Source organism: Barbus barbus (assembly GCF_936440315.1).
Source record: "Barbus barbus genome assembly, chromosome: 45".
In the NCBI taxonomy this organism is placed as follows: domain Eukaryota; kingdom Metazoa; phylum Chordata; class Actinopteri; order Cypriniformes; family Cyprinidae; genus Barbus; species Barbus barbus.
The window spans coordinates 6912402-6940252 of NC_136723.1; the positions used below are offsets into that span (position 1 = coordinate 6912402).

A 27851-nucleotide genomic window follows, 5' to 3' on the forward strand; every position below is an offset into this window, starting at 1 on the left:
AGAAAGAATCTGAACACTCAAGTGATGATATAACTGTTTTTATTATCTTGGCATGCAACTACATGTCATGACCTTTAGATTCATCTCACCAGCTTGCCCTATATATCAGAGCTAAGCTTAGCCAAGATACAAGAGCAATAACAAACAAACAACCAGTAAGATTCGACTGTGCGTTGGCTACATTTCTGTATATTCTTTCTTGCATTGCCACAAGCAAAAGGGAAATCTTTGCCCGGTGGTATTTAAAAAGAAACAAATGCAATATAAATAATTTCTACTATTATTTCATCAAAAGATATTCCTGACTTTTAGACTCTTTCTCTCTGTGACCATAAATAGCCTCATATATCTGATTATATATCATAAAAATGTGCAGTATGTCCATCTAATGATGGCTCTGGTTGTATAAAATGACGGATGCCCATCTTCTATTCATTTACAATTGAATCGAACAATAGATTTGCAAATAAAATGTCTAATACAGACGTAAAAATATCCAACACATCAGTTCGTTTTCGCAGTTGCATACAGGATAAAAACAAGCATCATCACAACCAAACACGTCCTGCCCCATTATTACAGCTAAGCAAATTTGTAAAATTTAAATGCAAACAAAACATTTCCAAGGGAAAAAAACTACAGAACTATGGATATAAAACAATAACAATCATAATCCTGATATTAATCCATCCAAGCAGACAGTAAGTGCTATAGGAAGTGAGTAAAATGCAAGATACAGTGCAGGACATTCACAGCACTGGGGTGTTGTGTGACACAACTACACAATCATACTTCCTTCGCCAAAGAACCTCTTTGCCAAAGGCAGCATGCATGATCCAGGGCTGAGCTGGCCAGATAAACGAGTCAAACATGTACTAATAAGGCTTTGCTGCATCGCAACGGGTGATAAAATAGGAAAAGTGACATTTTAAAGGCAATTTGATAGCTAGAGAGAAACTTAGAACGGAAACTCGTATCGTTGCCAACCCAGCGCCATTTTTGAAACTCTCATATCAGATGAGGCCCAACAGATATAAGATAAACCAAAAATAAAGGCAAAAGTTTTACATGTGCACTAAATCAACAAGATGCTATGCATAAACACACTTGGACTCATCCATTAAAAAATTCTGTATATCGTTCAAAAAGCATTTAGCAAAAAATGTCTTTGCTGGAAGGTGCAGCTGTAGCATCGCCTGTCGAAAAACGCTTCGACTGCAGGAGGCAAAATGAGATGTAATGAGACAGTGCTTGAGCCGAGACCAGGAAGATTCACTCCACATTTCTCATTTTAAGTGGAGAACACTAATACCACATAAGTAAAACCGTGATTAACAGTCTTAAGTGACAATGCTTTCATATTCATATTTTGTTCAGGCTTAAGACAATATGCACATTCATACACTAATTCAAACATATACACACACACTTAACTGGTCCAGGCAATACACATAACAAAAGAGAAATCAGTGACCGGGGAAAAGTATTAAACAAAAAAACATTCCTGTGATAAATTAGATACTGAAATGCTATTTTAAATGGGAGAGTTTTTCTATGCACTATGCACTTTTCATTTCCTTTCAGGAGCACTACAGTGCACAAAACTACATGAAAACAACAGCAATCTTGGAATTACTGATTATTTGGCTATTTACTCTTAATCAAGCAGGAAATAATCCTCAAAAACATGTGATGGTTTGAAGATACTGTAGGGTTGATTGTACTTTCAAACTGCTGACCAAACAATTAAAAACTGATACAAAATATTCCAACAACAACTTCATGGAAGTTAGCAATGTTTTGTAATAAAATAGGGGAAAACAAGAGTTTTGGAAACTAAAGAATCCTAAAACTAAGTCTAATCATCTGTTTTCTTCAAACTGAGATTACAGGAATCAACAAAAGCAAAAACAAAAACCGAAGTGACCTTTTGACTATTGTAAACAACAGACAGGAACTGTCACTCTATTAGGCGTTTCATAAACACTAAACAATTCCACATCCTCAAACAAGACTGAACTGTGAAATCCTATTGTGCTGTTTGTTGCTTATAGCTATTAAAGATACAGCTCACCCAAAAATGACCAAAATTCTGTGTAGTGCACAAGTCCAACTCTTAGACCATATCCATGGTCTTGGTCTTGACTCAGTCTAGACTCCCTCTGTCTTGACTCAGATTCAACACACTTCTGGTCTGTTTTGACTCGGACTGGGCTCTCTTCTGGTCTTTGTCTTGACTCAGACTGGGCCCTTTCCTGGTCTCGGTCTTCACTCAGATTTGACCATCTTCTGATGTCTGTGTTGACTTGGACTCTGCACCTCTTCTGGTTGCTTTTTCGACTCTGACTCAACACTCTTCTGGTCTCTGTTTTGACCCAGACTCATCTCTCTTCTGGTCTCTGTCTTGACTCGGACCGGGCCCTCTCCTGATCTCTGTCTTGACTCAGACTCAACACTCTTCTGGTCTCTGTCTTGGACTCAGCACCTCTTCTGGTTGCTTTTTCGACTCTGACTCAGACTTGACCCTCTTCTGGTCTTGGTCTTGACCCAGACTCGACCCTTATCTGGAGTTCGTCTTATCTCGGACTCAACACTTCTGGTCTTGACTTGCCGAAATTATTCAGGCCTGGACTCGGACTCGAACAATGTGATTAACTACATAAATTCCACATGCAATTATGACAGAATGACAGAACTTTCATTTTTGGGTGAACTGTTTTTGTATATTTCTACAAAATATTGATTACCTGTGAAATGTCTCTTAGAGATACCAGACATATACCATAATCCACACATACATTTAACCAATGATCAATGAATGGCTGTTTCAAACAATGATGCCCAACAAACAATTAATGCACATTACATTTCAATGGCTAACACTGCAATAATATTAATAATAATGCATGTTCTATAGATTCCAAGCACCTTGGTTATTCTTAATATATATTGGAAGAGTCTGCTATATAATCATCATACAGAAGATTATAGTTTCCTCAGTGTGCTAAAAGCTAGTGAGAACCGTCTCTTCTGTACAGAGTTACGGGACATGGGTAACTGGTTTCCTGGCTTGGAGAGAGTTCTGATTGGCTGACATCGAGAGTTACCTGAGGTGAGTTGTGACAACGTGAACATTCATCCACAAGCAGTGATTAAGAAAAACAAACCGACTCTGAACAGACGATGAGTGATTACAATTACAGGGCATAGCTAGCTCTTATGAAGAGAACACATGAATACAGAAGGCTTGTGGCTGCGTCTCGCTGCCTCGATTGACTCCTATAAGGGCAACTCTACCTTCTACCTAAGGAGGATGGTGGATTCTTGGCATGACCCCATGGAATTAGAACATGAGGAGGACTGGTGTTTTCAGCCCGCCTCAGTTCCCGTTTAGCAGCATCTCAGGTCCTGGACTGGGTCGCGGAGGGTCTCCAGGCCTGGGCGAGCATGTCGTCATCGACATCTTTCCCATACTGAGGTCTCCAGGAGAGAGGGTCTTTCTGTAATACAATAAATCACCATAACAGAAATAATAAATTACATCTCTTAATAATATATAAACGAGGGAAGTTGGTTCACATTCACCTGTCATACAATAATATGGCTAATATTAATACAATATCTACAGTTTGTTCCATGTTATGTTAATTATTTTGCATATTGTTAGGTCTATGCAGGATTAATAATACATTTCAAGACTTTGTTGCTATTTTTATACAATGAACAGTGTTTGTACTATGTTTTGTGCTGGGTCGCAACATGTCTGTTGTAAAATCTGTCATAAGGCAAAAACAGTGTTCTGTAGGTCGGTTCACACCACATCATACACAATACAAAAGCATGAAAAATTCAGACTTGGTTTGAAAAAATGCTTGCACAGTTGCTTCTTTTTGATGTTCACAAATTTGTTCCACAACATATTCATATGTGGTTTGAAATTTGATTTAAAATTGTTTTGAATGTTTCTCAACTAGTCACATCATTTAAAAAAAAAAAAGCTATACATAAAAAAAAAAAACTAACATAACTGGGAAAAAGTGAACATTAAATATAGTAAATTTTCATGTTCACAAAACTAACTAAAATAAAATAAAAATGGCCATAAAATTAATTTTAGTTTTTCAAATAAAGAATAAAAACAAAATAAACTGAAAATATATAAACAAAATGAAAACTTCTAAACTATAATAACCCTATTATTTGAATTATGCTACGTAGTGAATGAGTCAAAGAGTCACTTATATTCAGCATTGCAGCTATATATCGTGATAAAAATTGGCAAAGTTTTCCTCTCTTTCCACACTGACTTCGCTGACAGTTGTTTGAGAAAGTATCTTGACATTGTGCTGATGCTTACATCATTACTACAGCAACCAATGTATATACACTGGATATTGACTAGAAACAAACTCATCCGATTTCATCACTCGGAAAATGACAAGCAAACAGTCAGCCCCAAAAATAGGCTTTCGAACACCAAATCAGATTTGTTTACAGTGTCAACAAAGTTCTGCTTACCTGAATGCCATCTTCTTCATAAGGTGGGCGTCCATTCTGTCAGGCAGGTTGTTTTCCAACTGAGAACTTGCCGCTGGATCACCAAAGACTGTAGAGAGGTGGCTGTTCTTGGAGCGGCCTCTTTGGGTTTCCATAGAGTCCTTCAGATTATATAAGCAATTAGAAACTAAACAAGCCAATGCAATCTAGGCTTTCAAGACTGAGTCTAAAAGTTACCTCAGAGTTGCAGTCGTGTGTCTCTGTGTCCTCCATGTCCAGAGCGGACAGCTCCAGCTCGATGTCTCTGTCAGGCTCACTCTCTGTGCCCTGCTTTGACCCCCTGCTGAAGGAATTGTGCCTTACATGCAGCCCTGACACGGCCATCTGATCACTGAAACACACAGACACACACACTGAGCTCTGAAAGCAAATCGAAGCTAAGAACACAAATCAATCGGTTCTGTTGTTTGGTGTTCTCAGACTAGAAACTCAGTATTGAGATCAGGTGAGAGGTGTTCTCCCACTCAGAATCTGCCCTATGAGTAATCATCATTGACACCAAAAACAATGTTATATTGTTAGAGCACATAACAGGGAAAAAAGATTTTAATCTCAAATAAATGCTGTTCTTTTGATCTTTCAATTCATCCTGAAACAAATTAATCACGGTTTACACAAAAATACACACACACGCACATTTTCTTGAACAGCAAATCGACATATTAGAATTATTTCTGAAGGCTCATGTTACACTGAAGACTGGAGTTATGATGCTGAATATTCAGCTTTACTATCACTGTAATGAATTACATTTTACAATATATTAATATAGAAAAACTGTTATTTTAAACTCTACTAATATTTCAAAACATCACTGTTTATACTGTATTTTTGATCAAATAAATGTAGCCTTGGTGAGTATAAGAGACTTCTTCCAAAAACTAATAATGCATCTTTATGAATAAATGTATATATTAAATTAAATTATATATAAAAAATATATTATGCTTATTAAAAACTCAAAAGCATGTAGTTTTGCCCGGGTATCGACAACAGAGGTCATTTAAATAAGTAAGCATCAGGCTGAAAAAAGTATCACTTGTGCAAGAGACATTGATTAAAATTATTATTTAGATTTCAGAAAAAATACACAACAATTGTGTAGAATATTGTACAATAATGTAAGATCACAAAATGAATTTCAAGATATATATAACTAGTAATACACATTTGCTCATTTAAGATATTTGTAGATGAATTATAGCAGGCAGATATGGACTTGTGGGTGTTAAGGAGACTCTATGAAATGTAAGCCCTCATCGCAGTGTGTAACAGCTTTGCAAACACAAACGAGAGGAGTTATGTTCCGGCTGCTGCTATATTTTTAGAATGATACAGAGGACAGCCACACAACTACGGCGGGATGGGGTGGGGGTGAAGATGGGGAAACACTGTGAAGACTGCAGCTAAATCCTAACAATGATTTGTACATGCACGACTACTAAGTGGTTGCTAAGGTGTTTAGAGTGGTTACTAGGTGGTTGTTTACTGGCCCAAGTCAACAGAACCCACCCCCAAGTCTCTATATATTTCAGTCTCTATATACAGTATGGCTCAGATGTCTGTTTCAAAGTAAGTCTATGCGATTTTTGATGTTGTTGTTCAATACTTTAAAGCATTTGCATTTAGAAATGAAGTTTCTACCCAAGACAACTCAGTTTGAACTGGTACCTTTCAAGAAAGCTGGAGTGACTAGAAGAATCAGATCCACGTGGGCCCCATCTAAAGTCACTGTGACCAATATGACAGCTATAGTCTGTAAAGAGAATGGAACATGAATCTCTCTCAAAGCCAAAGAAATTCAGAGTCAAAAGCATAGAAAGCAATATGAATTCTAACCTCTGAAGTTGACTGATGTGGTGCCGGCGCACCCCTGCGATGCAGTGGCCTGGACCGGGTCAGTGGTGTGAAAGCCAGTGCGGGATGCCCGAGAGATGGCTCCCCATTTAGATATGATGGGCCCCTCTCCAAAAGGAATGATGGGATCTTCATCTTTCAGTCGCCTGTAGGGCTCAAACATGTGCAGCCACCGTTTGCCGCCACTCTCCCCATCCTGAGGACAGATAATTAGATCTCAATTAGGAATCGTATCACAATCACACTTATAAAGCACTGCTTTGTGTGATAAACTGGTCACTTATCATAACGTGCGAAAATGTGCCATTTAATTTTATAAAAGGGTACTTTTAATGTGAGATAAATTAGTCTGTATTACAGTCACACTCACATTACAGTGAAGTGACTCCATTTCTAGATGCTAAACATTCATTGTGATTGTTTGAAAGAATTATTATAGTGTTACAGGGCAAAACGATTTACCAGTCAATCAGTCTGAATGTAATGTTAAGTGACTATTTTAATTAAGTCTGAGGGAATCATTTGGAATATGTTACTGAGCAAGCCAGTGTAAAAGAGAATCAGTGTGAATGTGATCTGAAGTGACTCCATTTATATCTGCTAAGCATTCATTTTTAAATCAGATTGAGTTAATAATTAGGTAAGTGTTATACAAGAAAGAATAAGAATAAGAACATTTAAAAGTATTTTAGTGTAAATTTGATCTGACGTGTGTCAGGCTTGTGTTTGTGGTGTCTTGTGGTTTTCTGTCTCATGTGCTCCCCATGACCTAGTTTTTCCTCATGTACGTATGCCTATATTTGTTTTTCCTGTTCTCGTTTAGTTAATTCAGTCCCACCTGTTTCAGTTCTCCCTGATTATTTATTAAAGACTTTAGTTTGAGTTTATCCTCATCTTCAGTGTTCTTCCTTTTGTCACAGTCTGCAATCGTGACAGAATACCGGCGTACAGTAAGCGGGCGCCCATTCTCCTCATTTTGTTTTCCCGGTTTTGAAAGTCTTTTGTTTTTTTCCCCTGTGGCATGGAAGTCGCGCTTGCTATTCCGCCCTAGCCCGCAGAGAGTAGCGTGGGAGTTCGGCGAGATCACCGCGAGGACGGCGAGTCCGCCGGCCGCTACGAAGTCAAGCCTGACGGCTCAAGCCCGCTGGCTGCGGCTCCCTCAAGCCCGCCGGCCGCGGCTCACTTCAGCCCCGGAGTTCACTCCCGTGTCGGCTCCAGCCCTAGAGTTCACTCCCAAGTCCAGTGCAGGCTCCAGCCCCTGACCAGAGTCAAGTCATGTCCCCTGAAGTATTGTCCACAGGAACAATTCTAGTCGGCCTTGTCGGTCTTGTCTTGTCTGTTGGGGTTCTTCAGAAGCAGGCTGCTTCTCCTGTCATGGCCACGGAGACCATTCCCAAGCCACTTGCTTCTCTTGTTGCATCGATGGAAGCGGTTCCAGAGTTCATCCCTGAGAGGGCCCCTGTCACCACGTTCAGCCCAAGGAGGGCTGTTGGTCTCATGTCCGGCCCAAAGAGGGCCTCAGATTCAGAGCCTAGCCCAGAGAGGGCTCCTGTTCCTGTGGATAGCCCCAAGAGTGCTCTTGTTCCTGTGCATAGCCCACGGAGGGTTCCGGTTCCTGAGTTTAGCCCAAGGAGGGCTCCTGTTCCTGAGTTTAGCCCACGGAGGGCTCCTGTTCCTGAGTTTAGCCCAGAGAGGGCTCCTGTTCCTGTGGATAGCCCCAAGAGGGCTCTTGTTCCTGTGCATAGCCCAAGGAGGGCTCCTGTTCCTGAGTTTAGCCCACGGAGGGCTCCTGTTCCTGAGTTCCCAGAACTGGTCCCGGGGGGAGTTATGTCAGGCTTGTGTTTGTGGTGTCTTGTGGTTTTCTGTCTCATGTGCTCATGTTTTCCTCATGTATGCCCATGTTTGGTTTTGTTCCTGTTCTCGTTTAGTTAATTCAGTCCCACCTGTTTCAGTTATCCCTGATTACGTTCCCTGTGTTTAAAAGCCCTGTGTTTTCCATTGTCCAGCGTCCGGTATTGACGTCGATGTTGTGTTTCTGTGAGTCTTCCTGTCTTGTGTTACCCCGTTTTGGATTATTATTAAAGACTTTAGTTTGAGTTTATCCTTGTCTTCAGTGTTCTTCATTTTGTCACAGTCTGCAATCGTGACAACGTGACTCCACTTGTACCCAATACATGCTCTTTGTTGATTCAGTTTAAGAGAAATAATAGGAATCTGATAAAGAATAACCTAATTTAAAAATATTTTAGTGTAAATTTGATCTGAAGTGACTCCATTTGTACCCTCTATACATTCACCGTTGATTCAGTTTGAGGGAATCAGTGGGAATCTGTTAAAGAATAAGCACATTTAAAAGTATTTCAGTGTTAATGTGATCTGAAGTGACTCCATTTGTACCCTCTATACATTCACTGGTGATTCAGTTTGAGGGAATCAGTGGGAATCTGTTAAAGAATAAGCGCATTTAAAAGTATTTCAGTGTTAATGTGATCTGAAGTGACTCCACTTCCACCTGTTTCATATTAATTTTGATGGCCTTCAAAGAAATCAATAGAAATGTGTTATTCAGTAAGCCTTTATAAAAGTAAATGAGTGCAATTTCATTGTGAAGCGACCACTTACTAGCTGTTTGGAACAGGAGTGGGTTGACAAATGGTGGGGCTCTGACTCAAATGGGCTGATGGTGCTGCACGACCAGGGCGAGTAGTGGGCATGACTCTCTTCTCCACCATGACACTTACAAGTCATACGCCCACCACCTACACCCTCAGGATGCTAAAGGAGGAGAAAGAGTGAGATGACAATTCTATCTCACACCCACCCGTGTGCAACAGGCTGCCAGATTCAAATAAATGGGGGTGGAAAGAAACAATGTAAAGTGACTCAGCCTCCGTGGTGCCAAATCTTTCTCTGAGAGTTCATGCATTTCAAAGCGCTTGTGCGCACACACACAATTTTCAGGACAGAACTGCTTCTTGCTTTGAATTTATCAGTTGCTGAGCAACAGACCCACTTAAAATAGCTTAACACACTTCAGAAGGGTGACAGTAGCTTCGGTGCCAAAGTTATTAATCGAAGAAACAACAAATCTGATTTAATGCCACTCTAGCATGGTGCAGACATGTGGTGTAGTTTTCCCATGACACACACCTCTAAAAACACCATATCAGTGGGCCGTACCTCTGCACACACATCCACAGTGAAGACTGGCGAGGATTGGGAGGGCCTGTTCATGTTGCCGTGGTGATGTACCCACTGTTCCTGTTTGTGGCGATAGAGTTCCTCATAGCCGAGAGGAACACGGGTGTATGCATCCTACACAAAAGAAGGAAAATTACTTTTAACTTCTCCATTCTCATGATGACTTAAGTCACTTATTTTACATTTAAAAGTGAAGTGTGAAATTTCTGAGCAACAAACAACTTTAAAATAATGACTTTTCAAAAACAAGTTTCAAACATTCCCGTCTTCCATTGCTCGGATAAACAGGGAGACAGAAGCAAACTCACACCTTTGATTGAGACAATGTTTTTTTCTAGCTAGATAAACACACAGATTGCAATTCCATTTGGAACCACTAGTGGCAGAGAAACGACACAATTCACCTTTAAGTCTAAGTCTTAGACTCTAAGACCTAAATTTACATGTAACCAGGGCAAGTTTCCATATCAATTTATTTTAAACAGAGAATTCTGAACAAAGCAACAAAACCACATCTAGTCAGGATATTAAAATGTATATACATAATTGAATATTTATAAGTAAATAAATGAAGATAAGTAGATAATCATTTTCATGTTGGGGCCGATAACCAAAAATGATATAAAAATGTATACTATTTATACTATATAATATATTATACAACACTACCATAAAGTACTATACTATACTATTTTTAAAATGAATCAAAGATAAAACACAAAAAAATTCAAATCATCATTTTAAATGTTATACATTAATTTAGGCATCACAGCATTATAATATACAGTAAGAAAAAATTATATAAATTTTAAGATTTGATAAACATTACCTTTGAAATGTAAAATTGTAAGTTTAAGTACAGCTCAAATAAAATAATATATAAATATTACATGAAAAAAGAATTATTACATTATTTTATTACATAATTATTATAATTAGAAATGAAACTGCCTTGGCAACTAAATAAAATAAATTAAGTTGAAGTTTAAGTACTAAAATCACTAAAACTAGAACTGGAAAAAATTTAAAAAGTTATATTTAAAAAATGAACAAAAGTAGTTGACAAAAAATAACAATCCAGGATAATTATGTTATTATTATAAAGAGAAATGTTGCCATGGAAATCAAATTATTTTAGTTTAATGTACTTAAATTAAAGCGCAATAAAAACATAATAAAAATGACTTAAAAACTAAGATTTAAACTAAAATGAAAACGATAATAAAATAAAAATAAAAGCTAATTCAAAATATTAATAAATACTATAATAGTACATAAATAATCCTAAAAAAGCACTGTTCAAATTGTCACCAATATCAACAAATACTAATAAATAAATAAAAAATCTCTAATATGGACTAATTGCTAATGCTATACAGATATTTAAGCTACGTGAAGTGATTTTGGACCAATGGTCCAACCTAACACAACAGAAACTAAGTGACAGACAAAAAATACTGAGTTGCAACTGGTTATAACTCAAATGAACATGGAAGATAATTTCCAACTGACACTGAATGAGCTTGTAAGACATGAGACAATGAAACCTGCCCTGTGCATTGGTGCTCTCTGCTCCGCGGTGCTGCAGTAGGGGCTGTCCAGTGAGTTGAAGCGCTCCCGGAGGGGCGGCTGGTAGACGGTGGAGTGAAAAACCTCTGGAGGGAGAGAGTTACTCCTCCCGCCATCCCAGGGATACAGTGGCGGCCTCCACACGCGCCGGCTGTCGTAGACCGGGGTGTACATGCTGTGTGCGTGGGACGTAGAGGCGTAGGTCGAGGGTGGCCGGTACGGGCCGGGGCCTAATCTGTCTGCAGGAGGAACAGAGGGGTGCTGGTCTGGGTACAGAGGGCCCATTGACGGGGGTAACATGGACTCAGGGACGTTGCTGGAACGATGGAAGCGAGCGTTGCATGACTTGTGAGGAGGAACTGTGGAAAACAGAATCGAGTGAGTGTAATGGATGATTACATGTCACAGAGAGAGATTCAGGATGTCACTTACTGGCAGGTTGGTGGTACGATGACAGGTCATGTGGTCTCTGGTCCTGAGAGTAGTAAATCTTAGGATGAGCTCTCGTGAGAACAGGCCCGTGTTTGAGGAGACTGCAGTCGTCCTCTGTGCACAATCCCGAAGCTATCGCAGACGACTGGCTCTGATTCATGAGATTTCTCAAAGATAAATAAGAAATAATAAGAATTTCCATAAGAATCAAAAGTGAGCAAAGAGTTTCTTACAAAGAAATGGCATCTTCATATTTCTCATTTTAAAAAAATAAATAAATAAATAAGGCTATCAGTTGATTTTATTTTTAAAATAAAGAATGGTTATGAATATCTATTTATTAATAAAATAAATAAATAATAAAATAATACTTTTAATTCATTTTGATTGTAATCTTTACTCTTTTACTGTTGCAAAAAACACTAATAAATCTTACATGAGAAAAGTTGTTTTTACCGCTGACCTACATGTTAGTCTTCTGCATCCCTCACTTCGCTTTATGCCAAGTTCACTTTTGTTGAAGTTTAATGATAATGAATTAATTTTTATATTTTCTAAAGAGAATGTGAAAAGTACTTTCTGAGGTCCCTCCTCAAATAATATATTTATATATATATATATATATATATATATATATACACACATATACAGTGCTGCTTAAAAGTTTATGAGCCCCTTGCAGAATCTGTGAAAATGTGAATAATTTTAACAAAATAAGAGAGATCATACAAAATGCATGCTATTTTTTATTTTGTACTGTCCTGAGTAAGATATCTTACATAAAAGATGTTTACATTCAGTCCACAAGACAAAAAAATAGCTGAAATTATTAAAATAACCCCATTCAAAAGTTTGGGAACCCTTCTTAACGTTCTTAATACTGTGTGTGGTTACCTGGATGATCCACGACTGTTTTTTTGTTTTGTGATGGTTGTTCATGAGTCTCTTGTTTGTTCTGAACAGTTAAACTGAGCACTGGTCATCAGAAAAATCCTCCATTTCCTGCTGATTCCTCAGTTTTCCAGCATCTTCTGCATATTTGAACCCTTTCCAGCAGTAACTGTATGATATTGAGATCCATCTTTTCACGCTGAGGATGATTGAGGGACTCAAACACAACAATTAAAAAAGGTTCAAACATTCACTGATGCTCCTGAAGGAAACACAATGCATTAAGAGCCGGGGGTGAAAACTTTTGAACAGGATGAAGATGTCCAAATTTGTCTTATTTTGTAGAAATATTGTTTTTTTTTTTCATTTATTACTGCCCTTCGGAAGCAACAGAAGATAATTGCATGTTTCCCGGAAGACAAATTAAGTACAATTTACCTTAATCTTCAAATTCAAAACGCCCCCCACCGGCTCTTAATGCATTGTGTTTCCTTCTGGAGCATCCATGAATGTTTGAACCTTTTTTAATTGTTGTGTTTGAGTCCCTCAATCGTCCTCAGTGTGAAAAGATGGATCTCAGAATCATACAGTCACTGCTGGAAAGGGTTCAAATATGCAAAAGATGCAGAAAAACTGAAGATTCCGAAAACAAGGGACTCATGAACAACCATCACAAAACAAAAAACAGTCGCGGATCATCCAGGTAACCACACAGTATTAAGAACCAAACTTTTGAATGGGGTTATTTTAATAATTTCAGCTACTTTTTTGTCTTGTGGACTAAATGTAAACATCTTTTATGTAAAATATCTTACTAAGGACAGTACAAAATAAAAAATAACATGCATTTTGTATGATATCTCTTATTTTATTAAAATTACTCACATTTTCAGATTTTGCAAGGGGTTCACAAACTTTCAAGCAGCACTGTATATATCATCAGGTGACAAAGATGCAAACCACTTGTGAAATATTTAATTATCAGCTTTAAAATGTTTATTTACAGTCCATTTTTGCATGAGGATATAGGAAAAAAATCACCCTAGACCTTGTGCAGTTTTTTTTTTTTTTTAATTGTTGTTTTAGGCCACAGTCACACTGTTTTTATGGCTTTCAAACCATTTTTCACTTACAAAACGAGAAAAAAAAAAATTTAAAAGAAAGAAATATATTTATATAATAACAATTATTTTTATTATTATCATTACCATCATCATTATTATTATTGAATGAAACAAATAAAGAAAGAAATACATTACTATAGTAAAATGCTATTGTAATATAAAATAAAATAATGAGTATTTATATGAATAATAATAATTTTACAGAACAAAATGAAAAAAAAATTAAGAAATATGCTTATATTATAACAATTATTATTATTATTATCATTATCATCATCATTGTTATTATTACTATTATTATTAATAATAAATATATTTTATTAATATTATCATTATTATTAAATGAAACAAACAAAGAAAGAAATACATTACTAGAGTAAAATAATTTTGTCCTATAAAATACAATAATGACTATTTATAATAATAACAATAATAATTTTACAGAACAACATTAAAATTACAATAGTAATATATTTGGTTGGCTAAATATCTTTGCATTTAAATGTTTGCATTCAAATGCCTTATTTTGCAATCGAAATGGAATCGTTATCTGATTTTTGGCTGAAAAGTGAATAATATTCATCCCAGAAAATCGCAAGTCCAAACATTTGGAGTGCAATCCACACGTCTCTTCAAAAAGCCGCATGATTTGAGGCATCGTTCACATCTGTAGCACAAACGCTGCAGGGGTTATGCACCAGAGCTCAATATTTAGGTTTAGGAGTTTGTTCAAATGAGCTCCAGCAATAGTGAAGCACACTTACTGTTCGAGGCTGGCAGCAGGCAGTCCGTTCACAATACTGGGGAGCGTTTTGTCCTCCTGGTGGTCTCCTCCTCTTGGGATGAGCTGAGTGGGAGACACGTCCTCTGGGGCGTCTTTCTCGTGGTTCTTCACCTCTGACCCTGGGACTGCTCCTTTGGTGCCGGTTTTGGGCATAACCACTGGAACTGACGGGAAGGGCCTCACCACTCCACTGGCTTTCCTATTCCTCATTCTGTGCCTGAGAGAGACAGAAAGATGCGGAGAGAGCGTGAGAGAGGAGGGGAGGAAATGGGGTGACGGCGGATCCTGCCACAGTCATGCCAGTGCTCTGTAAAGCGTTCTGTTGTGTTGGAGGGATCGTGTGGGTGAGCTTGAATAAGAATGAGCAACGGAAGACGTGGGAAGGCGGGGAGGTGCTCTTTTGTGCATTACAGCACAAGACTGGCTGGATATGGTCATCATGATTGTGTGTATGTGTGTGAAAGGGAAAGAGTGTGTGTTCTCACTTCTCCAGCTCCTCCTGCGTGTGGGCAAAGGTGCAGCTGGCCCCTCTCGGACAGCCGCCCTGCTGCCGTAAGTCCCTGCACATACTCGTCTTGTACTTGCTGTTGGGCTGAGCCTGAGAAAGAAGAGCAGAATACATTTCAGACTGTTTCAAAATGACGCAAAAATAAATCAACTGTTTATAGGTTGCTCTTTCATAGTTTAGGAAACTTAAGTGTCAAAATTCCTGAAAAATACATACAAATGTGACAACAGTTGACATACAGTAGGAGTACAGAGCTATTAAATTAATGCTGATAGCATGGCTATGATTATTTGTGACCTGCTCTATCATTTGGAGCTGCTTTGACCAAAAAATATATTTATTTCTACATGCAATCTAAATATAACAGAGCTTTACGCACTGAAGGAAAAAGTCTGTTTTCAAATTATATAATTATTATGTTTGTACATCAAACTGAGTATAATAATTTATTGTTAATTCATTTTAAAATATACTATATTTTAAAATATAAATAGATTTATTTAAATATACATGAAATAATTAACAAATCAATAAAACATTTTTAAAACATAAAATATTTTTCTAATAATAAAAAAATATATACAATGTTTTTGTGTGTGTGTGTGTGTGTGTGTGTGTGTGTATATGCAGTATATATATATATATATATACTACCGTTAAAAAGTGTGGGGTCAATAAGGTGTTTTTATTATTATTATTATTAATAATAAATCAATAATTTTGTTCAGCAAAGACAAAAAGTTAAATTTAATTTAATGAAAAAATTTAATTGATCAAAAGTGACAGAAAAGATATTAATAATGTGACAAAAGATTTCTATTTCAAATAAATACAATAAATAGTTATTTTCATTAGAGCAGCATAACCGTTTTCACCATTAACAATAAGAATAAGAAATTAATAAATAATTCATAAATAAATAAGAAATGTTTCTTGATTTCTGAAGGATCATGTGACACTGAAGACTGAAGTAATGATAGTGAAAATTCAGTTTTGATCACAGGAATAAATTACATTTTAAAATATATTTAATAGAAAACATTTATTTTAAATTGTAATAATATTTCACAATATTACAGTTTATGTATTTTTGATCAATTACTAATAGGCTTTTTTCAAACACACACATATATTAAAAATGTTTTAATTATATAAAAATATATGTATAAACTATATAAATTAATTCTATGAATATTATTAAATATATTGTGAATATTTTTAATTATAATTTTAATTATATATATACATTTTTTACATATCAATAATAAAACATCAATTTCAATAATAAAAAAAATTAAAACAAGATATTATATATATATATATATATATATATATACACACACAGAATTATATAATTTTATATTTTATGGTTTATCAATATATTGTTCTCTAGATATTAGATTAACATTGGATAACTTTTATAACATTAGATGACAAGTCTTCCTGTGAAAAACCATTGATTGGGCAATTTTGTAAGAGATATTTTGGTGAGCTTTACTTTATTTTTTAACCAACCCTCGATAAAGATACGTGATCAGTCGTTATTTTTGTTTTCTTTGCACACAAAAAGTACTGATGTCACATGGATTATTTGAACGATGTCCTTACTACGTTTCTGGACCTTGATCATGTAAGGACCCTTGCTGTCTGTGGAGGGTCAGAGAGCTCTCGGAATTCATCAAACATATCTTAATTTGTGTTCCGAAGATGAACTAACATCTTACGGGTTTGGAACGACATGAGGGTGACTAATTAATGACAATTTTCATTTTTGGGTGAACAGTGTCAAAACAACATTCATTGACTTTCCTGATAAAACTGACATATTTAGAAATGTCTCCATTTTGGCCAGCTGACGTGGAATGAATGTATTCAAGAGAAAACATCCTGAAACAGTGTAGTGAGAGCTCATGCTGTACCTGAGGGCTTTCATTGCTCTTTTTGCTGAAGTTTTGGATGAATTCCACCAGCCCGTGGACAACAACCTTCACAGCCAATAACACACTCTCCAGCTCTGTCCAGGATGGAGCGGCTGCATCTACACACACACACACACACATACACACAGGTTATTGCTATGTAATCTGATTGTGTCTGCATCCGTGTGGAAGTGTGAGTGCGCGTCCTCACCAGGGTTGTGGTCGATGCCGGCCAGTCGCTCAAGAGGAGTTCTGAGGCTGCTGAGGTTGGCTGGGTCTCCTGTTCTCTGCAGGATTATGGTGAGCTCCTGCACGCTCTTTGCAAAGGATTCTGGGGATTGAAGCTGTGGCGATGGGGTGGAAAGGACGAATGCATTCAGAATTGCAGCAGATAGACAAATATTCCAAAATTATTCAACAAAAATCTATAAATATTTGCTTTACAATTAAATACAATTAATACAATTTAAAATTACTGTTTTCTATGTTAATATAATCTTGCTGCTCAAGAAAATACATTATTTTTCAAAAACTGTACATTATTGTAGGTCCTCTATGCCCTGCCTCTCTCAAACGCGTCATTTTCTACAAAGCATCTCCTTCCAACAAGCACTTCTACTCTGATTGGCCAGCTGACAGTACATTGTGATTGGTCGAACACCACTTTCTTTTGATCAAAGAAAGAAATATTTTTCAGATGTGTGCAATATACATGTGGTACCTTGTCTATGATTGACTGCATGTGAGATTTGTGCATGAGATCCCCGTACAGCAGAGACGACCACTGCTCCGGTGAGATGCGCAGTCCCGCTTCCATTGCGATGTGAACGATCTGAGCATCGTGTTCGCGCCGCAGGGCTTCGTAAGTGCGAAACTCCTCTTTGAGCTGCATGAGTGAGGAGTCTTCATCACGTTTGGTCACCTGAAAGGACATAAAGAGAAATGCATATCATATATGTGTATAAGTTTAGTACAAGCCCCATAATTACCACACTCAACTGAGCCAAACAAGCACCGCTGATTGACATTTCATGTAAATGATCTCATTGAGATGATTGATTTCATAAAGTGCCACAGTAAATCAAGCTCCAGTAAAGGACTCCAGCTTATTTACAAATATCTGGACGTATATCAAGAGTTTATTAGATATTCCCATTGCTAAGCACTTTATATCCACATGATATCACGTTACGGCAGGCTTAACACATCAGATCACTCTTCTCCTAGTCAACATAGAAGGAGTACTGAGCGTAATGGCTGTTAAGTGATCAGTGGTTTTAGCGCAATGGCTGCGTGAAGCTGATTTTAGCTCTGACCTTAAAGCAGGAGGCGCGGTACAGCAGCTGAACTACATGACCGATGCTGGTCTTAGACGCCTGAGGGAAGCGCGCTTCCAGTTTCTGCACCACAAACAGCACCAGAACCTTCCGGGAGAGAGCCGAGCCGTCCTCCAGCGCCAGCAGCACCAGCTTCAGAGCATCTTCCTGCATGGCTGCGATACATACGGACAGAGACACACAGTTAGTGCTGGGGTCGAGCGACGTGTGCTTGGTCACGTCAGATGAACGGATTCATGCTCTGGATGTTCTCAGACTGGAAAACTCAAAGTGAGATCAGATTGGAAAATCAGTGTTTTCCCAGTCAGAATCTGCCCTATGAGTAATCATCATTGACAGCCAAGCACAAACACACATTAAAGGAATATATTTCGGATTATTTACAATTTGTGACACACAACATTATCAGAGACTATTTAATCCAAACAAAATAGGTTGTAAAAAGAAATACAAATGTAAAAGAAACTTTATATAATTACAGAGATACAATATACAGAATCAATTTTAATACCTATCTGAAACTATACTAAACAAAAACCATAAAAAATATACACTACCAATCGAAGCTATGAGGTTGATAGTTTTTAATGTTTTTGAAAGAATCCAGGCATATATCTATGGTACCATCAACATACTTTATTTTAGGGTTTTTTAATAAAATGAGACTTCATTGATAAATGCTATCTCAGGGTAGTAGAACTCAAACACTAATCAATGAAAAAATCAATGAAAATGCAAAAAAGTGGTCACATGACCCACAGGCGTCCATTTTTCTTCCAATTTCAGGACATGTGCATGTCACATGACTCCCTATTTTCTCCAATAAAATGTGCATTTATCATCAATTTTCACCCATATAATTGCCGACAAAAAATCTGAGTCACCTTCATTAGTAAGTAAAGAAGTATTTTCAAAAACTTTACATTATATATCATCAAATGTATTTTAAGAAATTACAAAAAACGTCATGTAGCCTCAAGGCAACATTGTACCGTAATGGAATCGCATGAGGCCATGCAGGCCTGCTAGGTTATAATACAAGTATATGATATTTGTAAAGAAAACAGTAAGAATTCTCTAAATGTATTTGCATTTTTGCTAAATTTTGTAATGCATTTGTAAAAATAGTAATTCAGATACTATATCATTATGTCATTAGTGAGGAAGGAGATTTGACATGCATGTGCTTGTGTGTGTATGTGCATGCTTGTAAGGTGCATATTAGGAAAAGGTTATGCTGATTTTTAATTTTTTACCTTGAAAAACTCTGATTGTAATGTTTTGATATGATAAATGATATGATGGTTTGATTATACTTGTTGTGATCCCCGATGGTACAATGTTGCCTGAGAGCAAAAGCTGTATATAAAAATGCATTTTATTAAATATGAGATATGCAATATATTAAAAACTAGATAAAACTAACTGTTCAAGTATTTGGTTAAAGAAAATTATGTTAGCAATAAATATATTTATTTTTTATGCATGAAAATGTCAAATGTTTAAATTTGTCCTTTGTGGTACAATGTTGCCTCGAGGCAACAAACTTTTTAAAAAATAAATAAATAAAAAAAATTATGAAAATGTTTATTGATATTGTTATAGTGTTCAATTTTAAGCTGGAAAAACATCACAAATAATTTTTTCCTCGTTGATATCATATTGCGTACCGTAGAGGGTTAATGATGATAATAAAATGAAGAAATGCAAAGAAATGCAATGCAAAGAAACTCACCAGGTCCTAGAAACTGACAGCCGCGTGCCCGCACAGCGGCCCATAGGTTGGCGGAGAGCTGCTGTGGGTTTTGGTGCTGCAGGATCAGTTCAGTGACGGTGCGCTCACCCAGAGATCTGCACGCCCGGACCGCCCGCATACGCCCCTCCTCCTCGACCAGCTGGCAGTTCACGAGGGTCACCAGCTTCCTCTGCATGGGTCTACTGAGCGTGCTCTGACTGAGGGTCACTACACCTGTGTGGGAGAGGAAAATGCACGCTTACATATACATATATATATATATTATAGTTATATATGTTACTTATGCTGTATAATAATAATATCCCGGTGTGCAATAATATATTAAAATGCATTATATTATATGCCCCTAAAATTGAAGTTATTGGGGCAATACCCTGAATGAGTTTCTGTCTTATATTTATATCATATGACATAGTTTAGCGATATCTCACAAGTGCTGTTTTTGTCCTGAGTAGCACAAGCGCAAATGTGAATCAGCCGTTTGAACTAATGTAATAAATGAATGACTCAATAACATATTTACTGCCACCTACTGGCAGTTTTAATTTCTTATTTAGAGTATCATTTCATTTAAAAAACATTATTTCATATTTCCATAATCATAAAAAAATCCAGTTAAAAACCCATTAATCTAATGACATTATTTTTGCAACTGTAATTTCAGTGTAAATGCATTCATGCTGCCCCTGAGCTGCAATAAACGTAATATATACATATATATATATATATATCTTATGGCTACATCACAGCATAATAGTGATAATAGTGGAGGTTTGGTAGAGGAGCTGTTATGAGCTCAAAGCTCAATGAGGAGTTTAAGAGCTTTAGCGTTCCTCTAGTCCACTGTGATGAGTAACTTTTATTCTTACTCCAATAAAACACTCAATTGAGACCTGAAACTGACTTTTCCACTCATGACAGCTGAGACCACAAGTGGCCAGAATCTTTATTGCTCATGGAGACCAAGTGTTTTATTGGCCTACAAAGAGCCGTTCTCGTGTTTAACACAGTGGGAAATTATTCCATGAATAATAAGTAACACCAGCATCTGATATGCAATAATGTACGAAAATGCACTGGGTAGGATATAATGTGCTTATTGCTTTTATTTTACTTTTACTAAGCATTACTAAACATTAATGTATAGTGTATACATTGACTTTTTCAGTGTATTTCATTGCATGTATTGCATCTAAAATACTGTACGTGCATGTTTTTTGTCTTGTTTCTGAAGTGTCCTTTGGGTTTCTTTGTTTTTAACACTGACGCAAACATCTCCAACCACAGACAGATAAAGCACACGTACCCACTGAACAACAGGAAATGTTGCGCTATTTAAACGTGAGCTCATTCGGCCGCAAGCCTAAACAATAATGCAGCACTCACAGTCATTGTTGTTGATGTACCTGTATCACTTTCTTCACACACTCACCTTTTCCTCCACTGATTGGTTTGAGATACAGCGCCAGTTCCTCCACACAGATCCTGCACACTTCATAATGTCTTGTGTCTTCAACACTGCCCACACTCACAATCTCTCCCTCAGGAACCTACAGAAAAACAACCATTGGCAGATATGAAACACCACCAAGAGTTCTATTTATGACACTGTGACGTCAATGTTAAACAGCATAATGATTACTGATGAAACTTACAGTATCTGTTTGGAGTGAAGCAAAGTGAAAATATTTTTGTTATCATAAAAGCTTTCTCACAGTTTTGACTTTTTTCATGCAATTCTAAGATTATATCTCACAGTTCAGTTTTTGTCTTGCAGTTCTCAGAAGAAATTCATAATTGAGGTATAAACTCAGTTACCATTTTTTATTTTTTATTTTGTGGCGGAAACAAAAAACAAAACAAAATTGTGAGACATAAACTCAGAATTGAGAAAAATAAACAAAATAAATGCTAAACAAAAAAGTTAGAATTGTGAGATATTGTATAAACTCAGAATTGTCAGATATAAACTCAAAATTGCAAGATATAAACTCAGAATTGCGAGATATAAACTCAGAATTGTTAGATATAAACTCAGAATTGTTAGATATAAACTCAGAATTGCGAGATATAAACTCAGAATTGTTAGATATAAACTCAGAATTGCGAGATATAAACTCAGAATTGTTAGATATAAACTCAGAATTGCGAGATATAAACTCAGAATTGTTAGATATAAACTCAGAATTGCGAGATATAAACTCAGAATTGTTGAATATACAATTAAAATGATGATATAAAATCTGAATTCTGAGGAAAAAAGTCAGAATTGCAAGAATTGAACGATAAACTCAGAAATAAGAGATGCACACTCAGAATTGTGAGATATAGGCTCCGTTTACACTAGTGCGTTTTCGTTTTAAAACGCATAACTTTTGCTACGGTTACGCCTATCGTTTACACTACTCTGGCATTTTCGAGGTCGAAAACGGAGACTTTTGAAAACGCTGCAGACCCCGTTTTAGTTTGAAAACTCCGGGGTTGCGTTTCAGTGTAAACGGACCAAAACGGAGAGTTTTGAAAATGATGGCGTATCTACCTATACAGTACATACAGTGGTGTGAAAAAGTGTTGGTCCCCTTCCTGATTTTTTATTTTATTGCATGTTTGTCACACTTTAATGTTTCAGATCATCAGACAAATTTAAATATTAATCAAAGATAACACAAGTAAACACAACATGCAGTTTTTAAATGAAGGGTTTTATTATGAAGGGAAAACAAATTCCAAACCCACATGGCCCTGTGTGAAAAAGTGCAGAAAAAGAAACAGATTGCAGAGTTTATATCTTGCAATTCCGTTTTTCTTTCTCAGAATTGCAAGTTCATATCTCACAATTCAAAATTTTCTCAGAATTTCAGAATAAAAATTGTGAAATAAAAGTGATAAATACCATTTTTAATTTTTTTATCAAGCAACTAATGTCCTTTTTTCTCACGTTAGTGTACTTTTCATTTCAATTCATTTCAAGTAAAACTGTATGCACGGTTAAGACACTGACCATAAAACAACAAAAAAATGAGCTTTGAGCTGCACAGCCCAGAAAGACAGCAACACTGGATATCCTGAGCAATTCGAAGCCTCAAAAGCAATTGTATCAATCAAATCAGCATGCCCCACTCACCGGCGCCCCCACAAGTTGCAGGAGGGCACAGTTGACAGGCAACACATCAATGTCAGTGCTAATGGCCGTCTGGTCAAAAGGACAGGCCTTGCGGTGCAGTTTGTGCAGGCAGGTCTTGCAGACGGTGTGCGAGCATCCCAGGCTGATGGGCTTGTGGCTGCAGGCGTCAAACTCATTGTAGCAGATGGGGCAGGATAGAAACTCAGTCCATTGAGCTGCCTGCACCGGCATCCTGTGACCTCCAGGTGGAACAATCACGCTCAGATAGATCGCATGACGCCTCACCCCGGCGCCTTAAACACACCTGAGGAGAGAAGACGACATTGAGTCTCATGAATTCTGCATACAAAGATTTTCCTGAAAAAACACACGATTAATTTGTATTAAAAGGGTTTATTGTGACTGAACTGGTTTTGAGCACATGTACTTAGCCTTGCTCAAGAATCTTACTGTGTTCTCAGGCGACAGCTCTTCTTTCATACGTTTGCTAAGATTGACGAAAGGTTGTGCGGAAAGCCCTTATATGGAGATGATATGGGCGGGGGTTTTATGCAAATGACTAACCTTTAGGCACAGTTGTTTATTTAAAAATCTCTAAATTCTTCAACATTAGAACGAGGTTAACAACAACTTTATGTGCGGAAGCATGTGTTAGGCAGAGTCATTTGCTCGATTCATTAAAAGAACCAATTTGTTTGACTTATAAGAGTCGTTTGTTTGTGAATCAGACTACATAGGTGGTGCTGTTTGTATTTGTGTGTAACACATTTTTAACTTGTGCCAGTTGCTCAATTCGTTTAAAGAACCTATTCCTTTTTTACTTGTGCCAGTAAGCAATCTCTCAGAACATCCTAGCAAGCACCCAGAATACCTTAGCAACCGCCCAGCAACATTCAGACACCATGGCGCTCATATTTTCTTTAGAGATATTCTTTCTCTCTCACTTTCTCTCCCTCTGATGTCATTTCTTGCCGCCATCACCTCTCAGCTCTAGGAATAAACTGTCTTGCACTCAGACTCATTCATGTTCTTCACATCTCCATTCACTCAACCCCTCTCTCACGCTTTCTCTACATCCCTTTATTTGTTTCTGAATTTGTGGTCTTTAGGGACATCCTGTAGGACAGAAGGTGTAGAAGATAAGCGTGAAACAGTGTGGATTGAAACCCCACATTGAACACATTCCACAAACCCCAGCTTAAAGCCAAGGAGAGGAACATATTAAAAGGACAGCTGAAAATGGACTTTATCTTCACCAGCCTCATGGATGGCTCTTGCCGAAAGGTGTAAAATTACAGCGGCAAAAGAAATCATTCATTCCCCTACTTGGACACCACACAGAGCTTCAGCTGCCACAAACTGCTGTTCCAGCACCTGCTGATCGAACCCCTCAACTGATGTCTGTTCCTTCAGGAAAGGCTTGGGTGACACTTAATACCCTGACAGAACCACCATGTCATGCAAAGTTATGCAAGGGCCCCGACTGCTGTTGAGAATCAATCATTTGTCAGACAGGAACTCATGCCTTTGGCCATGTGGGCTCTCTTTCAGTATGTTTTATTAATCAAACTCTTAAGTACAACAAAAACACCTGCCAAATTTCTTGTAAAGGCATGAAAATTAATGTCAGTACATCTGAACTCTTAAGTAAAAGAAAGTCATCATATACAATATTCAAACTAAAAGGTGTTATTAGCTTATTCTCAACGTAAGACTGCATTTATGCGCAAACATAAAACACAAAGCAATGTGGAAAACGGCAATAGTTTTAAATTCTAAACAATTCAGCATATTAAATGCAACATACGATGAATAAAGTAACACCTGAAGTAGATAGTAAGTTACTGCACATACATTCAATAATTATGCAACTACGCACCATGTAAGTGACCGCGCGCGTGAAACATCCACAGCGTAGCTCGATTCCGCTCGCGCGAGTCATATTTCCACGCTACTGCTGAATTTAATGTCGCTGGGTTCCCAAAACGCGTTCGTGGGGTTTGAAGGCAGTTGCTAAGGTGGGTTTCGGGGCGTGATTCAGTGATTCATGGTCACGAGGAGCATCACGATGCTTGAGGGAATTCTGTTATTTGCACGCCCACTCCAGGCGAATCACGCGAGTGAAATACACTTTACATATTAGGCTACAGTACAGTGCGGGCGTGCGGGTGTTATAGATGTTACATTCATACTTAATTACAAATGTATTAACATTGCAAAAGTGGCTTCACAAAATAATTGCATATCAATACAGCGTTTGGCAGGTTGGCTATTAAATGACGCAGTAGTCACGTTATAATAGGTTTTGAAATAATACAGGCTAAAATGGTTTTGTTTGAACTGGCACGTGGTGCAATACAAAAAAAAAAGTCCCACACAAAAGATCACTTCAAGCTCATAAACAGGAAATCACTTCACTGTCTTGTGACCATGTGACTAAGTCACTGCAGAAAATAGAATCTCTTAAGTTCAACAGGAAAATGTGCAACTATTAACATTATTATGTTAATCTAACAGCATGCAAAAAATAAAGTGAAGCACAGCAGAGATAAAAGTTCAGGGGAAGTAAGACTACACACTGCTGAACATGTCATCTAAATATTCCACTGAAGTATATATATCACATGAGCATACAAAGGCATACATATTTAGAGTTATTTCAACCCTCTCACATCTCAACCAACATCACCATAATAAACAGACATCAACTCAGCCCAGGAAAAAACATAAAAAATGATCGCTTTTAACAACACAATTTGCACCTGGTGCCACGGTGTACTAGTCCCTTGTTGGATGGTCCCTTGTGTTTCATGGAAAGCACTTGCTCCAATATATTGACAGGCCTAGAACCTGAACCCTAGGAATGTGCGCTTGAGTATATCTTTAGGTCACTGTGACCCCAAAGTTGGAACATCCTGTCCTTGACATCCCAGACACCTCCTCTGTCTTCTTCTTACTTCTACACACGTACACTATTTTGCCCCACCAACAGACACACATTTAAATAGACAGCAAAAGGAAATCTGCACTCCTTACATTTAATTTGCAATGCCAAAACTGTATATGGAGTATAAAAAATTGCTCACCAAAGCAATGGCGGCGCTAGGGCAGGGCTTGACGGGGCTATAGCCCCATCAGAAACTTGCTTAGCCCCGGCATAAAAGTACTACTAATAATAATAGGCCTAATAATAAGAAGAATGTAACAGGCCTACATTAATTGTAAATGCTAAATCCTCTTAATATTGCCAATTTTTGGTGCTTATCTCTGGCTATCATCAACACATGATATCATGCAAATCAGCACAGGGAAGCTATCATCTGCAATGTGTGCCCGTGTGGAAATAGTTTGTAAAAAAAAACTTTCTCTCTTTTCTATATTCGTTCATAAGTTATATTACTTTGTAAGTGTCATATTTGGCAGTTGGCATTAGTATATTACTAATAACAGTGGCAAATAAGAAGTTTAATACCACAAGAAAAAAGTAAAATATGCCTTTTTAGAAGCTGCTGTATATAAAAAACTGATAGCTAAAGTTTAGGCGTTCATTACTTTCTCTCAATTTGAAAGTAAACGTCTGTTTATAACTTTTAGAGAATATTGCCTGTAAGACCAGTTTTTTTCCTACTTATGCTGCTTGCCATGTTGGTTATGCCTGTAAATGACTATACTGTAAAAAAATATATATTTTGGTAACGTAAAAATGTGGTGATGAACCTAAACGAACCGGTTTTATTCAAGTCCAAATTGAATATGCCTGAATGAGCTTGATACTACAGCGATTTCATAATGGAAATAGAATCTCCTTCAAGCTAGAAACCACAATCGAGGTAACAATGGTGCATTTGCACTGTACAGTCCTATAATGAAACTGAAACTAAAATTGATTGGCTTTTGTCTGAAAATATTGTGTTTTCGTATATTGTGTCTTTCAAACGTGAAGAAATGCGAGCATTTATAAGTATACATGGAAAACGAACACTGTCTAATGCTTTGGGTGGATCGAATGAATGAAACGTGCAAGAATCAATTGTTCTTAAGACGCGGAAGTCTGTTTATAATTGTGCTTGATGGGCTTGTGCAACTTCACTGACAGCTGCGCACCTATATAGCCTATTATTCTAGTGCAGATCAACTTTATATTCTTACAGCGTGGATCATCGGGTTCACAAAATCATCATTAAATTGAATGATCATTGATTATAATCAATTATTATTGACCATGCATTGTAATAGACATTGAAATAAAGGCATTAAATAATATCTAATATAATATTCAATGCACAGCATGAATAGCCTACTCCAAACGCAATAAGCATTCGCGCAAATAAACAGCTGTGCAACAAACTTAAAGCAACGCGACATGCTGTTGTTCATACATCACTGTACATTCGCTAGCTATTTGTTTTCAAGGAAAAAGTTTGAAAAAAATATATATTTTATTTATTATAAGGATGATGTTGCATAATGCTTTCGCGCACATCTTTGAGCAGCGCGCGCCACACCAGCAGCGATACTTCCCAATACTGTCAAAGTAGCGCGACTTACCGCAGGCGATACAGAGTATCATCATAACCGTCCATAGTTTATATGCACTTCGCCATCAAGACCAAATTCTTCATCGCATTCAGTTATTCACAGCTGAGCCGAACTTGCTTTTCCCGATTTTTTGGCGTCCTTTTATTCCACCCGGACATCACATAAAATCATATATGTAATTTCCAGAGATTTGGGAGCGCATTCCCTGACAGCGCATGACATGTTCAGCACGAGCAGGTACACTCCCATGACC

The 27851-nt window shown here is 37.3% G+C and overlaps 1 protein-coding gene across 2 annotated transcripts; it reads right to left on the reverse strand.

Annotated features, from left to right (window-relative positions):
* Positions 1–22: 22 nt before the first annotated feature.
* On the reverse strand, positions 23–27851 carry LOC306863948 (roquin-2-like). Of its 2 annotated transcripts, none has more exons than XM_079407573.1 (19): positions 27608–27851; positions 23060–23363; positions 21368–21485; positions 19915–20148; positions 18159–18334; positions 17564–17764; positions 17054–17186; positions 16843–16961; positions 14901–15013; positions 14396–14632; positions 11617–11783; positions 11167–11543; positions 9595–9729; positions 9037–9189; positions 6397–6610; positions 6229–6313; positions 4735–4888; positions 4519–4658; positions 23–3500 (listed from the first exon to the last, which is right to left on the reverse strand). In XM_079407573.1, exons 2-19 carry the CDS (start codon positions 23288–23290, stop codon positions 3380–3382), a joined length of 3108 nt encoding a protein of 1035 aa, XP_079263699.1. In that variant the 5' UTR covers positions 23291–23363; positions 27608–27851; the 3' UTR covers positions 23–3379. The 2 variants fall into 2 exon arrangements, with proteins under 2 accessions (XP_079263699.1, XP_079263700.1); XM_079407574.1 differs by lacking the exon at positions 27608–27851 and adding an exon at positions 24939–25079.